The sequence below is a fragment of the Silurus aristotelis genome (assembly GCF_946808225.1).
Source record: "Silurus aristotelis genome assembly, chromosome: 24".
Taxonomy (NCBI): Eukaryota; Metazoa; Chordata; class Actinopteri; order Siluriformes; family Siluridae; genus Silurus; species Silurus aristotelis.
The window spans coordinates 6,436,896-6,458,236 of NC_139597.1; the positions used below are offsets into that span (position 1 = coordinate 6,436,896).

Here is a 21,341-nt window from a genome sequence, read left to right on the forward strand (position 1 = left end):
GGTATATGACTATGGTTTAAATTAGGTACTTTTTTGTTTGTATTAAGATGAACAGATGCAACTACAGTGTATGTGTTAAAATCTTATAGGAATATTACAAACAAAAGAACAACTGGATAAGTGGGATTAAAAAAAACATCTTAAATTCACCCCTACATATACATTTACATTTATGACATTCTGTTCATTCATGGTTCATTCAGACACAGATTAGACCTCTAGCAATCCTGTAGCAGAAGTTGATTTAACTTTGAAAAGCAGAATTCACACTCCACCATGTAGTTTCTTCCTATGTTTTCTAGTGCTCCTAGGGTGTATAGACGTTTAGGTGTGGTCCAAAATTAAGGTTTCGGCCACATCCATTTCCTGTTTAAACCTGAAAACAGATAAAGATCTTTTGAGAGCTAAAAACAAATGTAGCATATAACCCACTAGCACTCTCACACTCTGCAGAGGGCTAACATCATTTCTAGGATTTAATTTCTCTACTGCTTGTGTTATGTTTAATTTGTATATGTTTACATTATTAATATTAATACTTTTGAGAGGTGGCAGCAAGCTGCCTCTCTTTGTCAAGGCCCTTAATCCCCTGTGCTTAAGGGGTGCTGTAACATGGCTGACACTGCACTCTGATCCCAGCCTCCTAGGATTCCTGGAATATGTGAAGAAATAACAATTCCCCAGTGGGATTGATAAAGTATTTTAAAATAAAATAAACAAAAAATAAGTCCTGCTCGTTCTAAAACCCTTACAGTAGGACCCTTAATTCCATAATGGCTTTTCCTATTAACTTCAATGTAATTATTAAATAATCTAAAGTAGGTACTAAATATGAATAAGATAATAATAATGTCATTCCTTCATTTAAATTACTTTTAATCTTCAGAGGCACTTGCCTGGTTACTGACAGTTTGTTTGCAGAAGGAAAGGTCTGGGAAGAAGGTTCTAGTCCCTGGGTCCTGGACAGTTATAGCACAGGAAAGAGAGGAGGAGAGGAAAGGAAGTTAAAAAGGCAGATATCTATCCCGAGCAGTCACAGACCAGAGAGGAACCTCAGAAAGAAGAGTTGTGTGTAAAAGATAAAGGCATGGAGTTCAGAATGAACTCTGTCTGTGGAAGTGGAATGCTATTCTTGCTGATCCTCGTCGGAGCAGAGATACAGGCTACTTCATTACAGGTGAGACACATATTCATATTCTAAAGATGATTGGAACCACAATTGGATAGTTAGATGCTGTGGATTAAAAAAACAACACATTTTTAAATCCAGCATTAGTGTTAAAGGAAAGAACATGTTCAGACATTTTTAATGCTTCATTGGGAATCTTTTATCAGTACTTAATCAGATATGTCTTTTTATGTGTAGCCTTTATTTGGCACATTACAGGACAGTGAAATTTGTTCTTTACATATCCCAGCTTGCTAGGGTCAGAGATGATACGTCGCACCTGGAGCACAGAGAATTAAGGGCCTTGTTTAAGGGCCCAAGAGTGGCAGCTTGGCGATACTGGGGCTTAAACCCTGACCTTCTGATCAATAAACTAGCACCTAGGTTGAGCTACCACTGAGCTACTACTCCCTGCAGTTTTCCACTTTTTTCAAAAAAACTTAACAAAGTTAGATAATCTTTCGGATTTTTATTTTTAAAGGAGGTCACAGCTCCCAACCTGAAGTTTGGGTAGCACAAAAAATGTTCACATTCTACTGACAAAGGCTACTTTACCTTTATTGAATGAAGAACATCAGTTGATTTCTGTACATATGATGTTTACTGTCTATTCATGTTAAGTTGTTCAATTGGTCTTTTTCATCTCTCATTTGCATTAAACACATATTTAACTCCTTGAAGACGCAGTGTATTCATTGCTCATCTTTATGCAAAGCACATTATTCAGTAGCCACAGAAAAAAACAAAGTGTGTCACCCTCACTGTTTACTTTAATAGGTACAAATTGCTCATTCATGCATCTAATCACTAAACATTTGGAAGAAGATATAAAAAACTGCTTTCTTTGTTTTCTAACATCCAGTTCTGGTGATTCTGTTCTCATTTTGACCTGATGTGGGTTCTGAGATGCTTTTCTGCTCACCATGATTGCAAAGAGCACTTCTGCAACAGTGTCATGGTCAAAGTCACTGAGATAACTGAGATTTCCTTTCCATTCAAATGCTCAAAGAGACCATTCAAGCTTTTTACCTGTATCTGCAGGATTTTTTCTTTATTTCTTCATTACAACATAATTAGGATATTAGATGATTGCATACATGAGCAAGTTAAAATGATGGTGCACAAAATGGTGCTGTATTTAATCTATTCTGTTCCACACCATATATAGCTGAAGTATAGTATATAGTTTCTGTGCTTGGCTGTTCATTTAACCTCACTAATCAGCTTTAAATAAGAAGTACCAGATGGTGGCACTTATACATAATAAATTAAAGTATCAAAACAGATTTATTAATGTGATTAAAAAGGATTATATGGCTTCTCTATATATTCTAACAGCTGACCCAATCTGAAATCAGGGGATGAAATGAACAGTGCTGCTTAGTTACAAATGTAATTAAAACAGAAATGTAATTAAGCCATCATGAAGTTTGCAAAATCACTTACTTTAATGGAAGCGTAATTTTGCTATTACATTTTAGATTACCAAGCTTTTATAGTTGTGTCTTTTGTTTTGTTTTGTCAGATTTGGTATGATAATTTATTTTAATGGACACATGTACACTACAGTATCTGGATACCTGACCACATCCTGTCAGAGCTGCTTTTTGAACATCCCATTTCACATTTAGTCAACATTTACTGTTATAATTCTGCCCACTCTCTTAGGAAGATGTTCTAGAAGATGTTGAAGTGTAGAAAAGCTTGTAGAGATTTCTGCTTATTCAACCACAAGCACGTTAGTAAAGTCAAGTACTGTTGTAGGTTAAGGAAAGTGTTCAATAGGGTTGAGGTCAGAGCTTTATCACTGGCCACTCAAGATCTTCCACTTCAAGTCATGTAAACCATAACTTTATGGAACTGGCTTTGTGTGCGTCCAACTTTGTGGTAAATGGTTGAAAAACAAATGGTTGAAAAAATCAGGCATTGCAATACTTTAGTCTATACAGTGTATGTATAAAAAACAAATAAATACATTTTACAGCTTTGAATCGATTTCCTTTATCTATAAAGTAATGTGAGTTGAATAAAATGTAAAATGTAAAAAAACAAAAAATGCAGTGTTGTAAAAAAATGTTTCATATGTGGGCTCTAGCTAATTGTTCAGATAATAGAAGTTAATAGTGTATATTATTATTGTATAGTGTAATAGAGTAATTGTAATAGTGTATTAATAGTGTATTATATACTATATATATATATATATATATATATATATATATATATATATACATACAAATGTATGTATGTGTGTGTATATATATATATATATATATATATATATATATATATATATATATATATATATATATATATATATATATATATATATATATATATATATATATTTTTTTTTTTTTTTTTTTTTTTTTTTTTTTTTGCTCATTAACACAATGACTTTATGGCTCTGTATTATGTGGAGGAAAGTGGTAACTCAGTGGTTAAGTCATTAGACTTTGGATTGATAGATTATGAGTTCAAATCCCAGCACTGACCAGGCCCATGAGCATGGCCCTTAACATTAAACTGCTTAGCTCAAAATATTGAACCTTGCTCTGGATAAGGGTTTTTGCCACATCCATAAATGTAACTGTAATACTTCCAATAAACTCAATAAACTCTTGTAGTTCATTTGAATTGTTCCCTTTGTGAAACATCATAACTAGTATTTGTTTATCCTTATAATCATAGCAGTCTTTGTTTATATATATATATATATATATATATATATATATATATATATATATATATATATATATATATATATATATATATATATATGATGTATTTTCTGTTTGTGTGTTTATAAGAACCGCTGTGACAGAACCACACAAGTGATGACAGTGTCGAACTGCCATGCATGCTTCATGAGTAGAATGTTTAATTGTCCAGCAGGCTATAGCAAGAGAACGTCTGGAAAGGGTCAGCTGGAATGCAGGTGTGTGTGTGTGTGTGTGTGTGTGTGTGTGTGTGTGTGTGTATGTGTGTTGTGTGGGTGGGTGTGTGTGTGTGTGTGTGTGTGTGTGTGTGTGTGTGTGTGTGTGTGTGTGTGTGTGTGTGTGTGTGTGTGTGTTAATTTCATATAACATATAGGTCCATACAACTACAATATGTAATTATTATTAATTATGAATAATTATGTCAGTGTGTAAGATCCTAACAAGAATATAAAACAATATTGTGAAGCCATTGTTTAAAAATATTTGTATTATCTTTTTGTATTTGTATTATTGTTATTTGCATGTATTAATGCTCTTCCTTTTTTATACTTTAAGCTATCATACAAAATCCTTTTCTGAGATTTCTCTCACCCACCACGGCTGCGCCCACGAATGTTTCAAAGATGTGGTGGAACAACAATGCTGTTCAGGGTACTGGGGCTACAACTGTCTGGGTATATTTCCCATCTTTTTTTTAATTAATTAATTCATTTATTTATTCATTCATTCATTTATTCGTCAGGACATCAGGATAATATCCTGTAGTAATATTCACTCTGCACAATGCACACTTGTTTTTTTTCTCAAAGTGGTGTGTGTGTGGATTCTCTTAAAAAAGGAAAAAGATGTATTTCCTCTGTCTTGTTATCTGTGCTGGTTGGATGTTATTTCCTTCTTGTTTCTCTGTTTGGACAGTGGTGGACACTAAGGGAATATTTTGACAGGAAGTACAGGATAGTGTTGATGGTACACAAAATAAAGGAAGAGCTGATTCCCTTTGAGCTCGAGGACAGAAAAAGGGGATATATATATATATATATATATATATATATATATATATATATATATATATATATATATATATATATATATATATATATATATATATATATATATATATATATATTTAGCGTTTTAGCAACTGGATATGTGTGTGTGTGTGTGTGTGTGTGTGTGTGTGTGTGTGTGTGTGTGTGTGTGTGTGTGTGTGTGTGTGAGTGAGAGAGTGAGAGAGAGAGAGAGAGAGAGAGAGAGAGAGAAAGTATTAAATATAGTTAATCTCTCTCTCTCTGTGGCTGCACATGTTTATGCTCTAAAAACAGGGGACTTGCTGTTACAGGACAAAAATCACACACTTCCTCTCATAAGACACATATAGTGTCTTTACTGATGAAAAAAAAATGTGCTGACAATCTCAATGTAAAACTTTAATTTTAAACACTTCCTGTCAGTATGAGAAGGTCAGTGTGGCCATGCTGATTTTTTTTCCTCACATCAGCTTCTTATAAGTCACTGTGGGTTAGGTGCTGAGCTTCTCATGCGTCCTAAAGATTAGAGGAGCCTTCCAGGAACTCTATTACATTTGCAGTGAGACTTTATAAAGTGTACTGTACTTAAAAAAAAAAGCACATACTGTCATACGATTATGTCTTTCATTTGTGATTATGTAGGACTGAGCCTTTTCCATACACAAGATCACACATAATGTAACAAGTAAGGATTCAGGTTAACATATGGTTAGCATTTTCTCTCTCTCTCTCTCTCTCTCTCTCTCTCTCTCTCTCTCTCTCTCTCTCTCTCTCTCTCTCTCTCTCTCTCTTTCTATCATTTACACACACAGAAACAATTCAGAGCAAGACAGAGAGAGAGAGAGAGAGAGAGAGGAGAGAGAGAGAGAGAGAGAGAGAGAGAGAGAGAGAGAGAGAGAAAGGGGGAGAGAGAGAGGAAGAGAGAGACAGGAAGGCTGCGATTTCAATCAAAACACAGTGGTGCAGAGAGATAACTGTTGAGAGAAAGAATAGTGGGAAGTGAAGGAAAAGAGGTCAATATAGAGAATCTGCCTCACACACACACACACACACACACACACACACACACACACACACACACACACACACACACACACACACACACACAGGTGTTTGTGCTGACAGGAGAAAATTATTTTGGGTCTACTGGGATATTTTATATATATATATATATATATATATATATATATATATATATATATATATATATATATATATATATATATATATATATATATATATATATATATATAAAATGTACTGCATTTTTTAATACCTATATATTATATATTTTCTGAATTTTAAACAAATGACGTATTACACTGCTTTTGTTGTCTCTGAATGAGCATTTCTACTTATTAGAGTGTCCAGGCTCAGCAGCTACTCCTTGTAATAATAATGGGGTTTGCTCTGATGGCATAGCGGGCTCCGGGAATTGCACCTGTAAAGTAAGTGCCCCCCCTTCCCGGTTCGCTCTCTTTCATACACACATCCCTACACTCATACAAATGCACCATCTGAGTCATCTATAATGTATGTGTATTTTATATTGTGCAGGCAGGATTTGTAGGAACAGCATGCGAGAAATGTGAAGAGAACCGGTATGGACCCACATGCAGCAACGGTAATAAAAAATAAAAACACAGCCATTATACTAAATAGTGTAGTAGTGCTAGCTTTTCTTTATGTTTAACTACTGCATATGTGTGTTTGTGTGTGTGTGTGTGTGTGTGTGTGTGTGTGTGTGTGTGTGTGTGTGTGTGTGTGTGTGTGTGTGTGTGTGTGTGTGTGTGTGTGTGTGTGTTGTTTAGTGTGCACCTGTAAGCATGGCCTGTGTAACAGTGGACCGAGAGGAAACGGACAGTGCACCTGTTTTTCAGGATACACAGGGCCAGACTGTGACCAGGGTATGTTCCAGGCTTTTCTTTTTTTCCAGGAAAGTGCTTTTCAAGTTTGCCAGATTTGAACTATGTAAGCAATTGAATGGTCTCAACATGCAAATACCTTGTAATAATTACAGCAAAATCATGACATTGCTACATGATCCTTCTTATAGTTGATATGCTGATCAAAAACCTTTAATTGTAACAATTTGGCTGTCAAAAGCATTGATTTTAGTAATCTAACACAAAGGTTGATAACTTAATATGTTGATCAGCATTTTAACCCAACTTCACCAGGTTAAAGCAAGTTTTATTATTTAGTTTTTACATTATGTATTTTTTACATGACCACTCTGTGTGTAATTGTATTCGTGTGTGGATCTGTTTGTTCTTACAGAACTCCCGGGGTGTGCCGCTCTGAGCTGTGGTCCTGATGCACGCTGTTTTGAAGATACAATTTCAGGAAAACTGGTGTGCAAATGCAAACCCGGTTACTTCGGTGATGGTGTTCAGTGTACCGGTAAGTACTCGTGTGATGGATCTGCCAGAGTCTTTACACACCAAACGAGCACCCTACCTCCCATATTGCCATATTAGACATCATGCCATGTAAAAATAATTCAAATCTAAATAGTTTGAAACATAAAACACTGCTATATGATACAGTACGGCAAAGCCGTGACACTGCTGTGAATTATTTTGTCTTTTCAACCATCAAAATTCATCACTATTAGGCTGCTTTTAACATTTGGATTTTCTTTTTCCAATAATGCCACATTTCTGCCAGTTTTCTTTTCTTTTTTTTTTTACAAAGTGCTTGTAAAAAATATATATATTATTGGACATGATTAAATATTAACAGATTCATGGCATATAGATATTTAATGGTCAATATTACACGGTTGGGAAATAACGATATTTACGAATTCAAGATGGCATCCCACTTTAAATTTAATCTGTAACACACAATAATGCATTTTTCGATAATATCTAGCTGGCAATCATTGTTATAGTTACCCTTGTGTCAGGATCGATTTGTATGACAATGAAATAATGCAATTTTTTTTTTAATTGCTGTGGTATTCCAAGCATTAAAACACACCAACATGTGCTGCTATTTAAAATATTCAACTCCACCTCACTTATCATTTATTATATTCCTAAAACAATGTGTTTAATTTCATTAACAACTGCTGTTCTTTACAGTGATAAATCCATGTCTTAAGCGAGTGTGTCACGAGAATGCGGTGTGTGTGCACACTGGGCCAAACCAACACACATGCACATGTATGGAAAGCTATCAGGGAGACGGGCTGGTGTGTCTGCCCATCGATCCCTGCCAAACTGGCTATGGAAACTGCCAAAGCAACTCCACACGATGTGTGTATGATGGCCCAGGGAAGGTAATTTGCTGTTTATTCCTTTCATTACATTTATGTACCTGTGTATATATTACATATCCGATATGGAATAAAAATATCCACGTGATTATGTGCATTTTTTTTTTTTTTTTTTATAGGCTCACTGTGAATGTCTAGAAGGTTTTGAGAAGTTAGTCATGGGAGTAGGCTGCAGCCTGCGAGATGTGTGTAAACCCGACTCGTGCCATAAGAATGCCTACTGCACTACTGTGGCACCAGAAACAGTGGAGTAGGTTTTCCTGTGCATGCATGTGCAAGCTTTTTTTTTAATTATTAATTCTAACATAGTAATATAGTACACAAAAGAACACATTTTTGTTCTGGTTATATTCCTCTACAGTTGTACATGTCAAGACGGTTTCCTAGGCAATGGAAAAGTCTGCTTTGGCAACATTATCCAGCGTCTGCAAGAACTAAACACAGATCCTGATAGCCGTTCATACGGTCAGCTCTCTAATGCCATCAGTCTGTTTGGTGAGTGACACGAGTGCAGTCAGATGTCTGAAATACCTTTTATTGACAATGTAGCATGCCGTCATTTAAATGTGGAACTACAGAAAGACGTTTTGTTTTTTCCAATTGACCTACAAACGTTATGTTCTGATTTTAGAGGGCGTCATGTCCTGGCCTCTGACCTCGCTCGGACCTTTCACTGTGTTTGTGCCAAAGAACAGGGCTTTCAAACCTACTCAACCTGTGAGTTCAATTTTAGATAATAACACACAGACACACACACACACACACACACACACACACACACACACACACACACACACACACACACACACACACACACACAAACACACACACAAGAATCTTATTTACCACTTCAGAATTATTATTATTTATCACAAAATAAATGTAAAAACAATTAAGGAAGTTCTAAGAGGCCATGCATTATACACATTTGTTTCTTTCTTGTTTTCTCATGATCACAAAAGTACTTTCTCACCATAGAAATTTTTTTTCTCTTGCTCTTACTATAACAAACATTGTTTCTTACATAATTTTTCTGTATATTCGGCATAATAATATGTTCTAGAAGCACTAGCATCGCAGCATCATGAACATTTTCTTTCAATACTAAAAAACTACGTTGTGAGAAAACGGGGTTTTACATTAAGATCATGAGAAAACAACTTTTGTTCTTTCGAGAAAGAGCAAAAGAAAACATCATGAGAAAACATCACATTATGTTGAGATCACAAGAAAATTAAGACATGATAATGAGAAAACAACTTTTGTTTTGTCAGGAAAATTGTAGTGATCACAAGAAAACAAATCTTGTTGAGATCATGAACAAAAGACTCCTTATGTATTCTTGTCGAGATCACAAGAACATTTTTTATAATAAATGGTCTCTTAGGACTTCCATAAACAATGCAACAGTTTAAAATCTAATTTATTCACTGATTAGAATTAGAAATGGCTTTGAAAGGGTTGTTTGTTTCTCAGTTCAGTCTCATGTCAATGGAAAAACATTTAGGTTTCTCTCTCAAATATCATAAATTATCTGATGTTTAATATATGTTTGTTTAACATTAGTCAAGTTGATTTCAAGTTCATCCACTGAAATGAGTCATTATCAATGGGGGAGTCACATTAGTATGAGGTGTGGGGAAAAGACTAATCTTTGTGCATTTGAAGACCACTCGTTATCCATTTTTCTTTTCTGTAGCCATAGTAGCATAAACCTGCCTCTTTAGAGTTTTGTATGATCTTACTGTGCTCATATGGGTTTTATTTTGGGTTTTCTTGTTTCCTCTAAACCTTCCAAACCTGAAAATCGGTGTGTATCAATGTGCAAATGTATGTGTATTGAGCTGTGTGATGGACTGGTGTCCTACTATTCCCACCTCACGCCCAGTCTCTCTGCGATAAACTCCAGATCCACCTTGATCATAACCAGTAAAAAACATACACTAAGAACAGATATGTTGGGCAGAGCAGGAAAAACACTGTGACTAATAAAGGGCCAAGAGCTGCTCAGAGGCTTGAGAGTTTGTAGTTTAAACGTATTGCAAAAATGGGTGAATTCAATTCATTATATATTTATTCATCCCATTTATTTAAGCCTAATGATTAGTGTTCACAGACAATCATATTTAATAGTACATTGTGCTGTTCTGTTCCAGGTGAAAACTCTGCTGGCAGATACGGCGAATGCTCGCTATCTTGTAAAAATGCACATGATCCCAGGAGAAGTGAACTCTGATACACTGAAGAATGGTATACTCTATTACACTCTAACTGGGAAATCTGCTGAGTCAATAACTGAGGTAGAGAAGGCTTTCTTTTGTGTGTGTGTGTGTGTGTGTGTGTGTGTGTGTGTGTGTGTGTGTGTGTGTGTGTGTGTGTGTGTGTGTGTGTGTGTGTGGGAGAGAGAGAGAGAGAGAGAGAGAGAGAGAGAGAGAGAGAGAGAGAGAGAGAGAGAGAGAGAGAGAGAGAAAGAATGCAAAATGCGCTTGGTCTAATCCTTCTTCCATTCTTCCAAGTCAGGGCAGGTGAAGGTTCGTATCCATGGCAGTCGTAAGAAAGCAGCGCTGTTGGAGTCAGATATTATCTCTTCTAATGGCTTGATCCACATAACTGATAAACTTCTGGACACAGTCCCTTCTACTGTAATAAGCGACAGTCAGGTTTGTTTATACACCCATAAGCTCATGGTTTCTGCTGTATTCTCGAATCTCATTAGTCAGAAAGTGATGATTCAGCAGTAACGTTGACGCATTGTGTCTGCAATAGTTTCCAAATAACCCAATGTTAATGTTCTTTCAACAACAGCATGCTATGAAATGCTTTAAGCCTTACCATAACATACCTCCATAACCTACTGTACCTCTTATAATTAACAGGAAAGCTTGTTGAAAATTCTGTCGGACAATGGCAAGTTCTCTATATTCAAGTCTTTAATCGAGGTAATGAAGAATAATATTATTGTCATAAATTTGGGCTTCCAAAATATTAGTAAGACTGCTAATCTCTGACTTCATCCCACTCCTGTAGAAAACCAGCATGGTGGATATTTTGGAGAAGGATGGCCCTTATACACTATTTGCTCCCACAAATGCAGCATTTTCTTTAATGCAGGACAGTCAGCTAAACTACCTCAAATCTGTGGAGGTAGGCCTGTACCTCATACATTATATTATACGTATTACATTACATTTGTCTAAGATTATCTGCCCTCGCTCTAAACACTACATGCCAGCTCACGCAAAGCGAGCCGGCTTGCAGCTCTAGCCCATTTACACATATATTTTTGTGTTTGTTTAATATACAGAACAATGCACTACACAATAAACAGAACAATGCACTACACAATAAACAGAACAATACACTACACAATAAACAGAACAATGCACTACACAATAAACAGAACAATGCACTACACAATAAACAGAACAATGCACTACACAATAAACAGAACAATGCACTACACAATAAACAGAACAATACACTACACAATAAACAGAACAATGCACTACACAATAAACAGAACAATGCACTACACAATAAACAGAACAATGCACTACACAATAAACAAAACAATGCACTACACAATAAACAGAACAATGCACTACACAATCAACAGTGTTTTCTTCTGTTGTGTTTCCTCACTTTTAATCTGCAGGGGAAACCAAAACTACTGGAATTTCTGAGAAACCATGTCGTCTCTGCCCAGGTGTGTGTCGCTCCCCAGAAAACATGATGCTGTTTTAGTCTCTTGGAACATCAAACGTGTCTCTTTGAAAGTTCTTGATTTGTGTTTTTTTCCTTCTCCAGCTAAAAGCCAGCTACATCGTGTCCATCTCACAAACCGTATCTATGGCTAATCAAGTGCTGAAGATTAATGTGACTGCTGTCGTGAGTACTGGAGATCAACTGTACTTTTAATTAAAAGAGATGTTTTAGTGCTAACCTTGTCTATTAAAATAAATAATGACACTTTGCGGTTTAATTAGGAATGCCTTGAATAATATCCAGTCATCTCCAGAATTATTGGCACCCTGAGAAAAATTTTTTATTTGCAGCTATAATTTAGGTTAAACCTAAAACTCTTCTCCTTTTTTGTTTTTTTATTACCTCTGAACCCAATTTTTTTTAATTTACTTTGAATATCAGATGCATCCTTTTGTACACAGTCCTCAATGTTTTTTGTTTCGCATCTGTAGGTGTTTTGTGAATTTACATTTAGTTTGCTTTAGTTGGCTTTTAGTTGACAGCAAACTGACTTTGCAAAAGGAAACAGGTTTTTGGAGACTGAGACCAATTAATATCAACAGTTTATTTTCTGTGATAAAAAATTATACAGCATGTTCATTATGGGTGCAAATAATAATCCTTATTGGTGCCAATAATTTCATTTCATTCATTCATCCATTCATCCTTCATCCTTTGTATAGCGCTTTTAACAATGAACATTGTCTCAAAAAATTATCATTATGGGTACCAATTATAATCATTTGAATGATTGTATGAGATTTTTTTTTTAAACTATTTCTTCCTATTATCAGCAGACTGTACTAGAATGGTAAATGATTATAAATATGTTGTAAACATTACATAACATGGTTTTGCCCCCTGTAATCAGGGTCAAATCCTGATCAGTGGAGTAGCAGTAGCTGAGGCAGATGTTGAGGCAAAGAATGGATGTTTGTATTCCCTGGTGGATGTTTTAATCCCTCCATCTATAGAACCCATTCTCCCTCATCGATGTGACATCACGGAAAATAACGTTTATAAGGTGAGAATCAGCCAATAATGGTTATCTATCGTTATCAATCTATCAGTAATTATACACCGATCAACAATAAAGTTATTAGTTTTGAACACTGCTTTATACCACAAAGCTTTGAGCAACTGCATTATGTATTAATGAAAAGAAAAACTATCCTTAAACTGAAGAACAAACTACCTTTGCCACCTGTCATTTTTTTACTTGGTTTTTAATTTGACGTGCACTTCTTATAGAATAGATAATCATTTTAGTACTTTTACACACAAATTCATTTTGCATGAACCTACTTAATCAGAGCTGATGATGTGTTATGGATGCAGTCTAAATATACAGCAAATGCATATGTGATCACATGAATCAATTCTCACTAAAAGGATGCATGAATTTGGAGTCTGAGCTAGAAAGTAATCAGGCCTTTCTTCAAATTTCTTCTCTTCAAATCATTCTGTTATTTCTTTCAACTGGTGGTGGTGGTGCTGTTACACTTGATTGCACAGAACCTTAGAAACCTTTTCCATCCTGTCCTCAGAGTCCATGTGTCAGCTGTAGGTTACTCTCCCAGGCATTCTGTCCAACCGGCGTCTCACTGGTAAGGAAATACTTATTTCCCAATAATTAGCACTTGCATCATTTTTGTATCAGATCATTTCATATTGGCATTGTGTAAATTATTATATATATAATAATATATAACTGTTATATATATATAGTCAGTAAACTCACGGGATGGGATCCTGACACACACACATATATACTAATGAATATATATATATATATATATATATATATATATATATATATATATATATATATACAGTGAGGAAAATAAGTATTTGAACACCCTGCTATTTTGCAAGTTCTCTCACTTAGAAATCATGGAGGGGTCTGAAATTGTCATCGTAGGTGCATGTCCACTGTGAGAGACATAATCTAAAAAAAAAAAATCCAGAAATCACAATATATGATTTTTTAAATATTTATTTGTATGATACAGCTGCAAATAAGTATTTGAACACCTGAGAAAGTCAATGTTAATATTTGGTACAGTAGCCTTTGTTTGCAATTACAGAGGTCAAACGTTTCCTGTAGATTTTCACCAGGTTTGGACACACTGCAGGAGGGATTTTGGCCCATTCCTCTACACAGATCTTCTCTAGATCAGTCAGGTTTCTGGCCTGTCGCTGAGAAACACGGAGTTTGAGCTCCCTCCAAAGATTCTCTATTGGGTTTAGGTCTGGAGACTGGCTAGGCCACGCCAGAACCTTGATATGCTTCTTACAGAGCCACTCCTTGGTTATCCTGGCTGTGTGCTTCGGGTCATTGTCATGTTGGAAGACCCAGCCTTGACCCATCTTCAATGCTCTAACTGAGGGAAAGAGGTTGTTCCCCAAAATCTCGCAATACATGGCCCCGGTCATCCTCTCCTTAATACAGTGCAGTCGCCCTGTCCCATGTGCAGAAAAACACCCCCAAAGCATGATGCTACCACCCCCATGCTTTACAGTAGGGATGGTGTTCTTGGGATGGTACTCATTATTCTTCTTCCTCCAAACACGTTTAGTGGAATTATGACCCAAAAGTTCTATTTTGGTCTCATCTGACCACATGACTTTCTCCCATGACTCCTCTGGATCATCCAAATGGTCATTGGCAAACTTAAGACGTGCCTGGACATGTGCTGGTTTAAGCAGGGGAACCTTCCGTGCCATGCATGATTTCAAACCATGGCGTCTTAGTGTATTGCCAACAGTAACCTTGGAAACGGTGGTCCCAGCTCTTTTCAGGTCATTGACCAGCTCCTCCCGTGTAGTTCTGGGCTGATTTCTCACCTTCCTTAGGATCAATGAGACCCCACGAGGTGAGATCTTGCATGGAGCCCTAGTCCGAGGGAGATTGACAGTCATGTTTAGCTTCTTCCATTTTCTAATGATTGCTCCAACAGTGGACCCTTTTTCACCAAGCTGCTTGGCAATTTCCCCGTAGCCCTTTCCAGCCTTGTGGAGGTGTACAATTTTGTCTCTAGTGTCTTTGGACAGCTCTTTGGTCTTGGCCATGTTAGTAGTTGGATTCTTACTGATTGTATGGGGTGGACAGGTGTCTTTATGCAGCTAACGACCCCAAACAGGTGCATCTAATTTAGGATAATAAATGTAGTGGAGGTGGACATTTTAAAGGCAGACTAACAGGTCTTTGAGGGTCAGAATTCTAGCTGATAGGCAGGTGTTCAAATACTTATTTGCAGCTGTATCATACAAATAAATAGTTTAAAAATCATATATTGTGATTTCTGGATTTTTTTAGATTATGTCTCTCACAGTGGACATGCACCCACGATGACAATTTCAGACCCCTCCATGATTTCTAAGTGGGAGAACTTGCAAAATAGCAGGGTGTTCAAATACTTATTTTCCTCACTGTATATATATATATACTAAACCCCACTGCCCCAGGGGTGCTTAAACTTTTTGTGGCCTGTGATCCCATTATAAAGGCTAGGATAGTAACAATGTCAAGCAGCATTCTCCTCTACCTAAGCCTCAATATTTACATCATCTTCCAGCTCATGTGCAGCATCAGCACCACTGTATTTGCTTCAATAAACAAATCAGGTTTTTATGCATAGACATCAACTGCTGGGAAAATTTTTCAGCAATCCAATTCATATACTCAACTGACCCCAAGGCTGAAGGCCTATGTCTTAACCTTTGGATTAATGTTATAATTTTATGCTTATTGTTTGTATGACAATTGAAAAGTTACAAAAAGTTTAAAGTTCCAGTAAAGATGGCTATAAATATGTAAAAATGGATGGATGCATGAATGAATCTAAAACCTCTTATGCTAACTCTGCACAGAACAAAACTTCCATAGGCTGTTTGTACAATAAGAAGGCTTTTGGCATTGATGTCATGGTTATAGGCTGCAGTCTGTACTGCAATGAGACCCGTACCGTGAGTATCACACATGTATCACTTATTATGTCTGAGATATACGCCTCCTATAACTCAAGCTTTAGAAACTTATTCAAGCAAACCTTTGTTTTATTATTAGGCTGTGCAAATTAATGCTTTCTGCCAGTAAAAAAAAGTGAGATGAATTCTAGAAAGCTACATGCTGAGTTGAAGTCATGAAAATGGCTGAAAATGCAGGCATAAATTTGGACTAAAAACAAAAACAAAAAAACAGGTGTTTAAATAGACTTTTGGCATCTTGGACAGATTGTGAAGACACAGAGTTGCACTTTTTCTGGAATTTGTTAATGTATTTTAATGGTTTGAGATAGCTACACTACAGTTTTTGCATATGTGAGATGAGCCAAATGATGAACAATAAATAGCTTCCTAAGTGATTAGAAACATCTACAAATTCATTTGATTCAAAAGCAAAAACAGGTGTTCTTTTTTTTGTTGTTTCGTTTCCACAATCTTCCACATTTGTAAAATAGATATACGTTTCATAAAATAAATTCATATGATTAAAAAAATTTAATAAACTTTGCATAAGATTTTTATATACTTTTTAAACATCAATTTTTACATTTTCCTTATCCAAAGACATCCTAAACAATTGTGTGCCATCTCTGGTAACAGTTTGGGGAAGAACCAAGTATGGTTAGATTGAAAAGTCAGGCGTCCCAATACATTTGTTAATTTTAAATGTATGGAAAACAAAAAATAAAATGTGTGCAACATGAATAATGCATATATTAATCATGTACATTTTTAACATGTGAGTTTATGTGACTTTTATTTAGACCCCTAAGTGCTGTGAAGGCTTCTTTGGAGCAGATTGTTCTCCTTGCCCTGGTGGGTTCAATACTCCGTGCTCCTCTCATGGCAAGGTACAGTATAGGGAACACACACACACACACACACACACACACACACACACACACACACACACACACACACACACACACACACACACACACACACACACGTGCTCTCAAATAACAACAAAAAAACCTGCTGTTTCAGTGTTTGGATGGCATAGATGGCAATGGCACGTGTCAGTGTGAGCCCAGTTTTAAAGGGTGGCGATGCCAGTACTGCACCGATCCCAACAAATACGGGCCTCTTTGCGACCAACGTAAGACCCAATTTACTGCTAAACTAAAATTGTATATATTAAAATTATATATAAAAAAAATTAAAGTTTTTTATTTAAAATACTATACAAAACTGTTTTACAGCCTGTAGGTGTGTACGTGGTGTATGTGACAATCGACCTGAAGCAAATGGAGCGTGTAAGCCAAACTCCTGTCAGCCAGGCATCACCGGAGAGCTATGCGATCAACATGCACTTCCCTGTGGGCCAAACCAAATGTGCCATATTCATGCCAACTGCATCCTGGAACCGCAAGGGGAGCAACAGTGAGTGTCCTGGCATTATGATCCAATAGTTTATCTCCTGCACTAACAGTCAGAACTAAAACAGTTAAAATCTAATATATTTTATATTTTATATTACTTGATGATGTGTTCCAATACTTAATGTTGAATCTGACTTAAAAAAAAAACAAATCTTAAACTTAACCTGAGTAAATCCTTTGATGGAGGATTGATTTTGATGAATTAATTAATGAATCTGTCCCAAAAGTAAACCTCAACATGTAGGATAAGTCCTTATGAAAAGTATTCAGTATTCATAAACATTTCTTTGAGGTGTTCTTTTGTATAGGCTACAGTTTTACAATTTCAGACCACCTCCAACGAAGTGCTTTTTAGCTTAGTGAATCAAATGTATGTAATCTTTACTATTTAGGAATGGCTTTTCCATTCATAGACTGATCTAAGCTGATTTGTATTTTATTTTTATTAAAGGTGTGTATGTAAGCCTGGTTATATGGGTGATGGATTCCAGTGTGTGCATGAAGACCCATGTACATGGAAACAAAATGGAGGCTGTGGTGACAATGTATGTCAGTAGTGTGTGTTATAGACTGATATGACATTAAAATTAAAATTATTATTTTATTTCAAAGTTCACCAAAACTGTTAAAAAATGTAAAAAAAAGTATATAAACATTATTTTAATTTGATCATTTCACACCAATTTATGAAAATGTCCCAGGCAAGGTGTGTAAAGCTCGGAATGGGCAAACACAAGTGTGTGTGTCTTACTGGGTGGAAAGAAGATGGAGATGAGTGTCAGCCCATTAATAACTGTTTGGAGCCAGATAAAGGGGGGTGTCATCCTAATGCCTCCTGTGTCCATGTGGGTCCTGGGCAGGTAGAATCTCTTCTTTACACTATCTATCCCTAATATTTCTCTATCTTGTCTATTTTATTCATTATTATTTATAATTTACTAAACTATATCCGTCTATCCTTCCATCCATTTATTTTCCCAATCAACTACATCTATCCTTTCATCAGTCCATCCACACATACATGAATTCACAAAATCAACCAGGCATCCATTCATTCATCTATCCAAATTACTACCCATTCATTAATAGTTTTATCCATTCAAATATCCATCTATCCAAACAGCTACAAACAGACTCCTTCTCTTCATCCATCCACCCATCCATCCATCCATTTATCTATCCAACCACCTATATCAATTTAAAATTCTTTACAACACTTTTGTTTTTTGCCCCCATTTTTTATGGGCTGATCTTAAAGATCTAGGACTTTTTCTATGTACACAAAAGGCCTATTTCTCCCAAATATTATTCACAAATCTGTGAATCACGTGAATTGAATGATAATTTCTCTACCATAAGCCGTCTCCAAAGGCGTTTCAGAGAATTTAACAGTACATCCTACCGGCCTCACAACCACAGACCACGTGTAACCACACCAGCCCAGGACCTCCACATCCAGCATCTTCACCTCCAAAATTGTTTGAGACCAGCCACCCGGACTGCTGCAACATTCAGTTTGCATAACCAAAGAATTTCTGTTCAAACTGTCAGAAACAGGCTCAGGGAAGCTCATCTGCATGCTCGTTGTCCTCATCGGGGTCTCAACCTGACTGCAGTTCGTCGTCGTAACTGACTTGAGTGGGCAAATGCTCACATTCAATAGCGTCTGGCAATTTGAAGAGGTGTTCTCTTCTCAGATGAATCCCGGTTTTCACTGTACAGGGCAAAATGCATGAGGCAAATGGTGGTCACACCAGATACTGACTGGTTTTCTAATACAGATTTAGACAGATTTGTGACCAATTTTTGAGAGTAATAGGCCTTTTGTGTACATAAAAAAAGTCTTAGATCTTTGAGTTCAGCTCATGAAAAATAGGAGTTTTTGAAGTATTCAAATTTTTTGAGTGAATTTTGAGTGAATTGGTGTTTTTTTTATTTAAATGTGAGCCAAAATCATCACACTTAAAATAACCAAAGACTTAAACTACTTCAGTCTGTGTGCATTGCATTTATTTAACACGAGTTTAAAATCCATCTATCCATCCATCCATCCATCAATCCATCCATCCATTCATCCATCCATTCTTTGAATTCAATGAATTTGTTGTGTTTCTTTTTTTTCAGAATGACTGTATTTGCAAGCAAAATTTCCGTGGAAATGGGAGATATTGTGAACCTGCAAATCAGTGTGTAAGCCTGATGGGAGGATGCCATCAACAGGTGAGCAGTTTAAACACAAATACACACACACACACACACACACACACACACACACACACACACACACACACACACACACATACACATGACATTTGGCATTTGCCCTATTACAGCTCAGGTTTGATCCTGAGGTAATTCAGGTTACTGACTGTGTGTTTCCATTAAATGAATTTAATGAACATTGAATATCTCATCAGCCTGACCAGTATGAAGTCCTTATTCAAAATAAATGATTAGATGACTTTAAATAATCATGTTTTTCCTTTAGGCCAGGTGTGTGATGAAGTATCCTGGAAGGTTTGAGTGTGTGTGTGAAACTGGCTACATAGGAGATGGAAGGATTTGCTATGGATATCTTGCACAGGTACGACAGCCATAACAGTCACTTTAGCTTATCAAGATTTCAAGATTTTAGGACACCAGATATCTGCTCAGTCAAATTCTAGATTAACTTATAATCGCACGTTATACAATTGAGTGCAAAATTATTCACACTTTTAGGGCAGAATAAAAATTATTTTATGTGTTCAGTTTTTTCAGTGTTTGATTTTTTATAGATATTTCTTTAATAATCCATATAATCAACTATTCATCCATCCATCCATCTATCCATCCATCCATCCATCCATCCATCCATCCAAACACCCATCTATTAAACCAACCATTGATATGTTATCTATCAATCCATTTATACATCCATTTTTTTATCAATCCACCAAACATTCATCCAACTATTTATCAGTCCATCTAAAATCTCTGCCATCCATCCATCCATTTATCCATCTATCAATTCATCTATCTACCCAGAATAACAATCAGATTGAAGAATACTTGAAAATGTTAGATTCCATAGAAAAAGAAATATATGCAAAATAAATGCTAAAATATCAATTATGTAAGCTAAATATTAACTAGTGATTTTTTGCTTTGGTTACATCCTGCTCATATCATCTTAACAGCTATAGAGTGTTCTTATCTGTAAAATACTTTCCTCTGACAAATGAAAGTAATTGTTTTACATATGCATTACAAAGATAATTTTCTCAAATCTCAATGACCTCATTGCGTTTTTTGTAGGAACTGGAAAGCAATCTTGACCTGAGTGGATTCAATACATGGGTTTCTGTAAGTAAAAGACTTTTCAAGGTCATAGAAACGTCTAGACTCTCAGCTGTCTTTGAAAGTCAAAGGGAATTATCATTTTTGTTCTCGAATGATTTACAGAGTGCAGATCTCACCCAGATGATGTACGAAAAGGAGAACATTACTATTTTCGTTCCCTCGTTATCTGCTGTCAACGACATGAGCAAAGAAGATCAGGATTTCTGGCTGTCAAGCAGCAATGTTCAAAGTCTGGTCATGTAAGTTTGTTTGATTTTAATGGGCTCACTTGGATATGCATCCTGAATATGATTACTGTCTGTATTGTAAGCAGTTATTTTAAGAAAGAAGCAAAAAGATTTCATACATCATTTTAAAATGATGTATGAATTAATCTGTTCAAATGAAGCTTGAACAATTGGGCCCAGTAATATGATATAATATAATATAATATAATATAATATAATATAATATAATATAATATAATATAATATAATATAATATAATATAATATAATATAATATAATATAATATAATATAATATAGCATTATATTACATAACATAACATTATATTATATTGACCATAAGATTCAAAATTCAAAACCTAATTAAAGCCTTCACTAGATCATGTCTTTTGCTGTAAAATATATAAAATATATTATAATATCAGTTAGATAAAACAATTG

The 21,341-nt window shown here is 35.7% G+C and overlaps 1 protein-coding gene across 1 annotated transcript in view; it reads left to right on the forward strand.

Moving 5' to 3' along the window:
• The first annotated feature begins 919 nt into the window (after positions 1–919).
• stab2 (stabilin 2) overlaps positions 920–21,341 on the forward strand; it is a 45,110-nt gene continuing 24,688 nt past the window's right edge. The window contains exons 1-29 of the mRNA XM_083528790.1: positions 920–1,177; positions 3,979–4,106; positions 4,444–4,562; positions 6,279–6,364; positions 6,474–6,540; positions 6,728–6,823; positions 7,197–7,319; positions 8,006–8,202; positions 8,319–8,449; positions 8,561–8,694; positions 8,831–8,916; positions 10,356–10,499; positions 10,716–10,859; positions 11,076–11,138; positions 11,227–11,343; positions 11,855–11,905; positions 12,007–12,087; positions 12,815–12,967; positions 13,491–13,550; positions 15,817–15,912; positions 16,716–16,802; positions 16,939–17,050; positions 17,154–17,334; positions 17,785–17,878; positions 18,035–18,193; positions 19,458–19,553; positions 19,822–19,917; positions 20,631–20,678; positions 20,778–20,914. Coding sequence (XP_083384916.1) covers positions 1,088–1,177; positions 3,979–4,106; positions 4,444–4,562; positions 6,279–6,364; positions 6,474–6,540; positions 6,728–6,823; positions 7,197–7,319; positions 8,006–8,202; positions 8,319–8,449; positions 8,561–8,694; positions 8,831–8,916; positions 10,356–10,499; positions 10,716–10,859; positions 11,076–11,138; positions 11,227–11,343; positions 11,855–11,905; positions 12,007–12,087; positions 12,815–12,967; positions 13,491–13,550; positions 15,817–15,912; positions 16,716–16,802; positions 16,939–17,050; positions 17,154–17,334; positions 17,785–17,878; positions 18,035–18,193; positions 19,458–19,553; positions 19,822–19,917; positions 20,631–20,678; positions 20,778–20,914 — 3,176 coding nt within the window. The 5' untranslated portion in view covers positions 920–1,087. The remainder of the gene's footprint in view (positions 1,178–3,978; positions 4,107–4,443; positions 4,563–6,278; positions 6,365–6,473; positions 6,541–6,727; positions 6,824–7,196; positions 7,320–8,005; positions 8,203–8,318; positions 8,450–8,560; positions 8,695–8,830; positions 8,917–10,355; positions 10,500–10,715; positions 10,860–11,075; positions 11,139–11,226; positions 11,344–11,854; positions 11,906–12,006; positions 12,088–12,814; positions 12,968–13,490; positions 13,551–15,816; positions 15,913–16,715; positions 16,803–16,938; positions 17,051–17,153; positions 17,335–17,784; positions 17,879–18,034; positions 18,194–19,457; positions 19,554–19,821; positions 19,918–20,630; positions 20,679–20,777; positions 20,915–21,341) is intronic.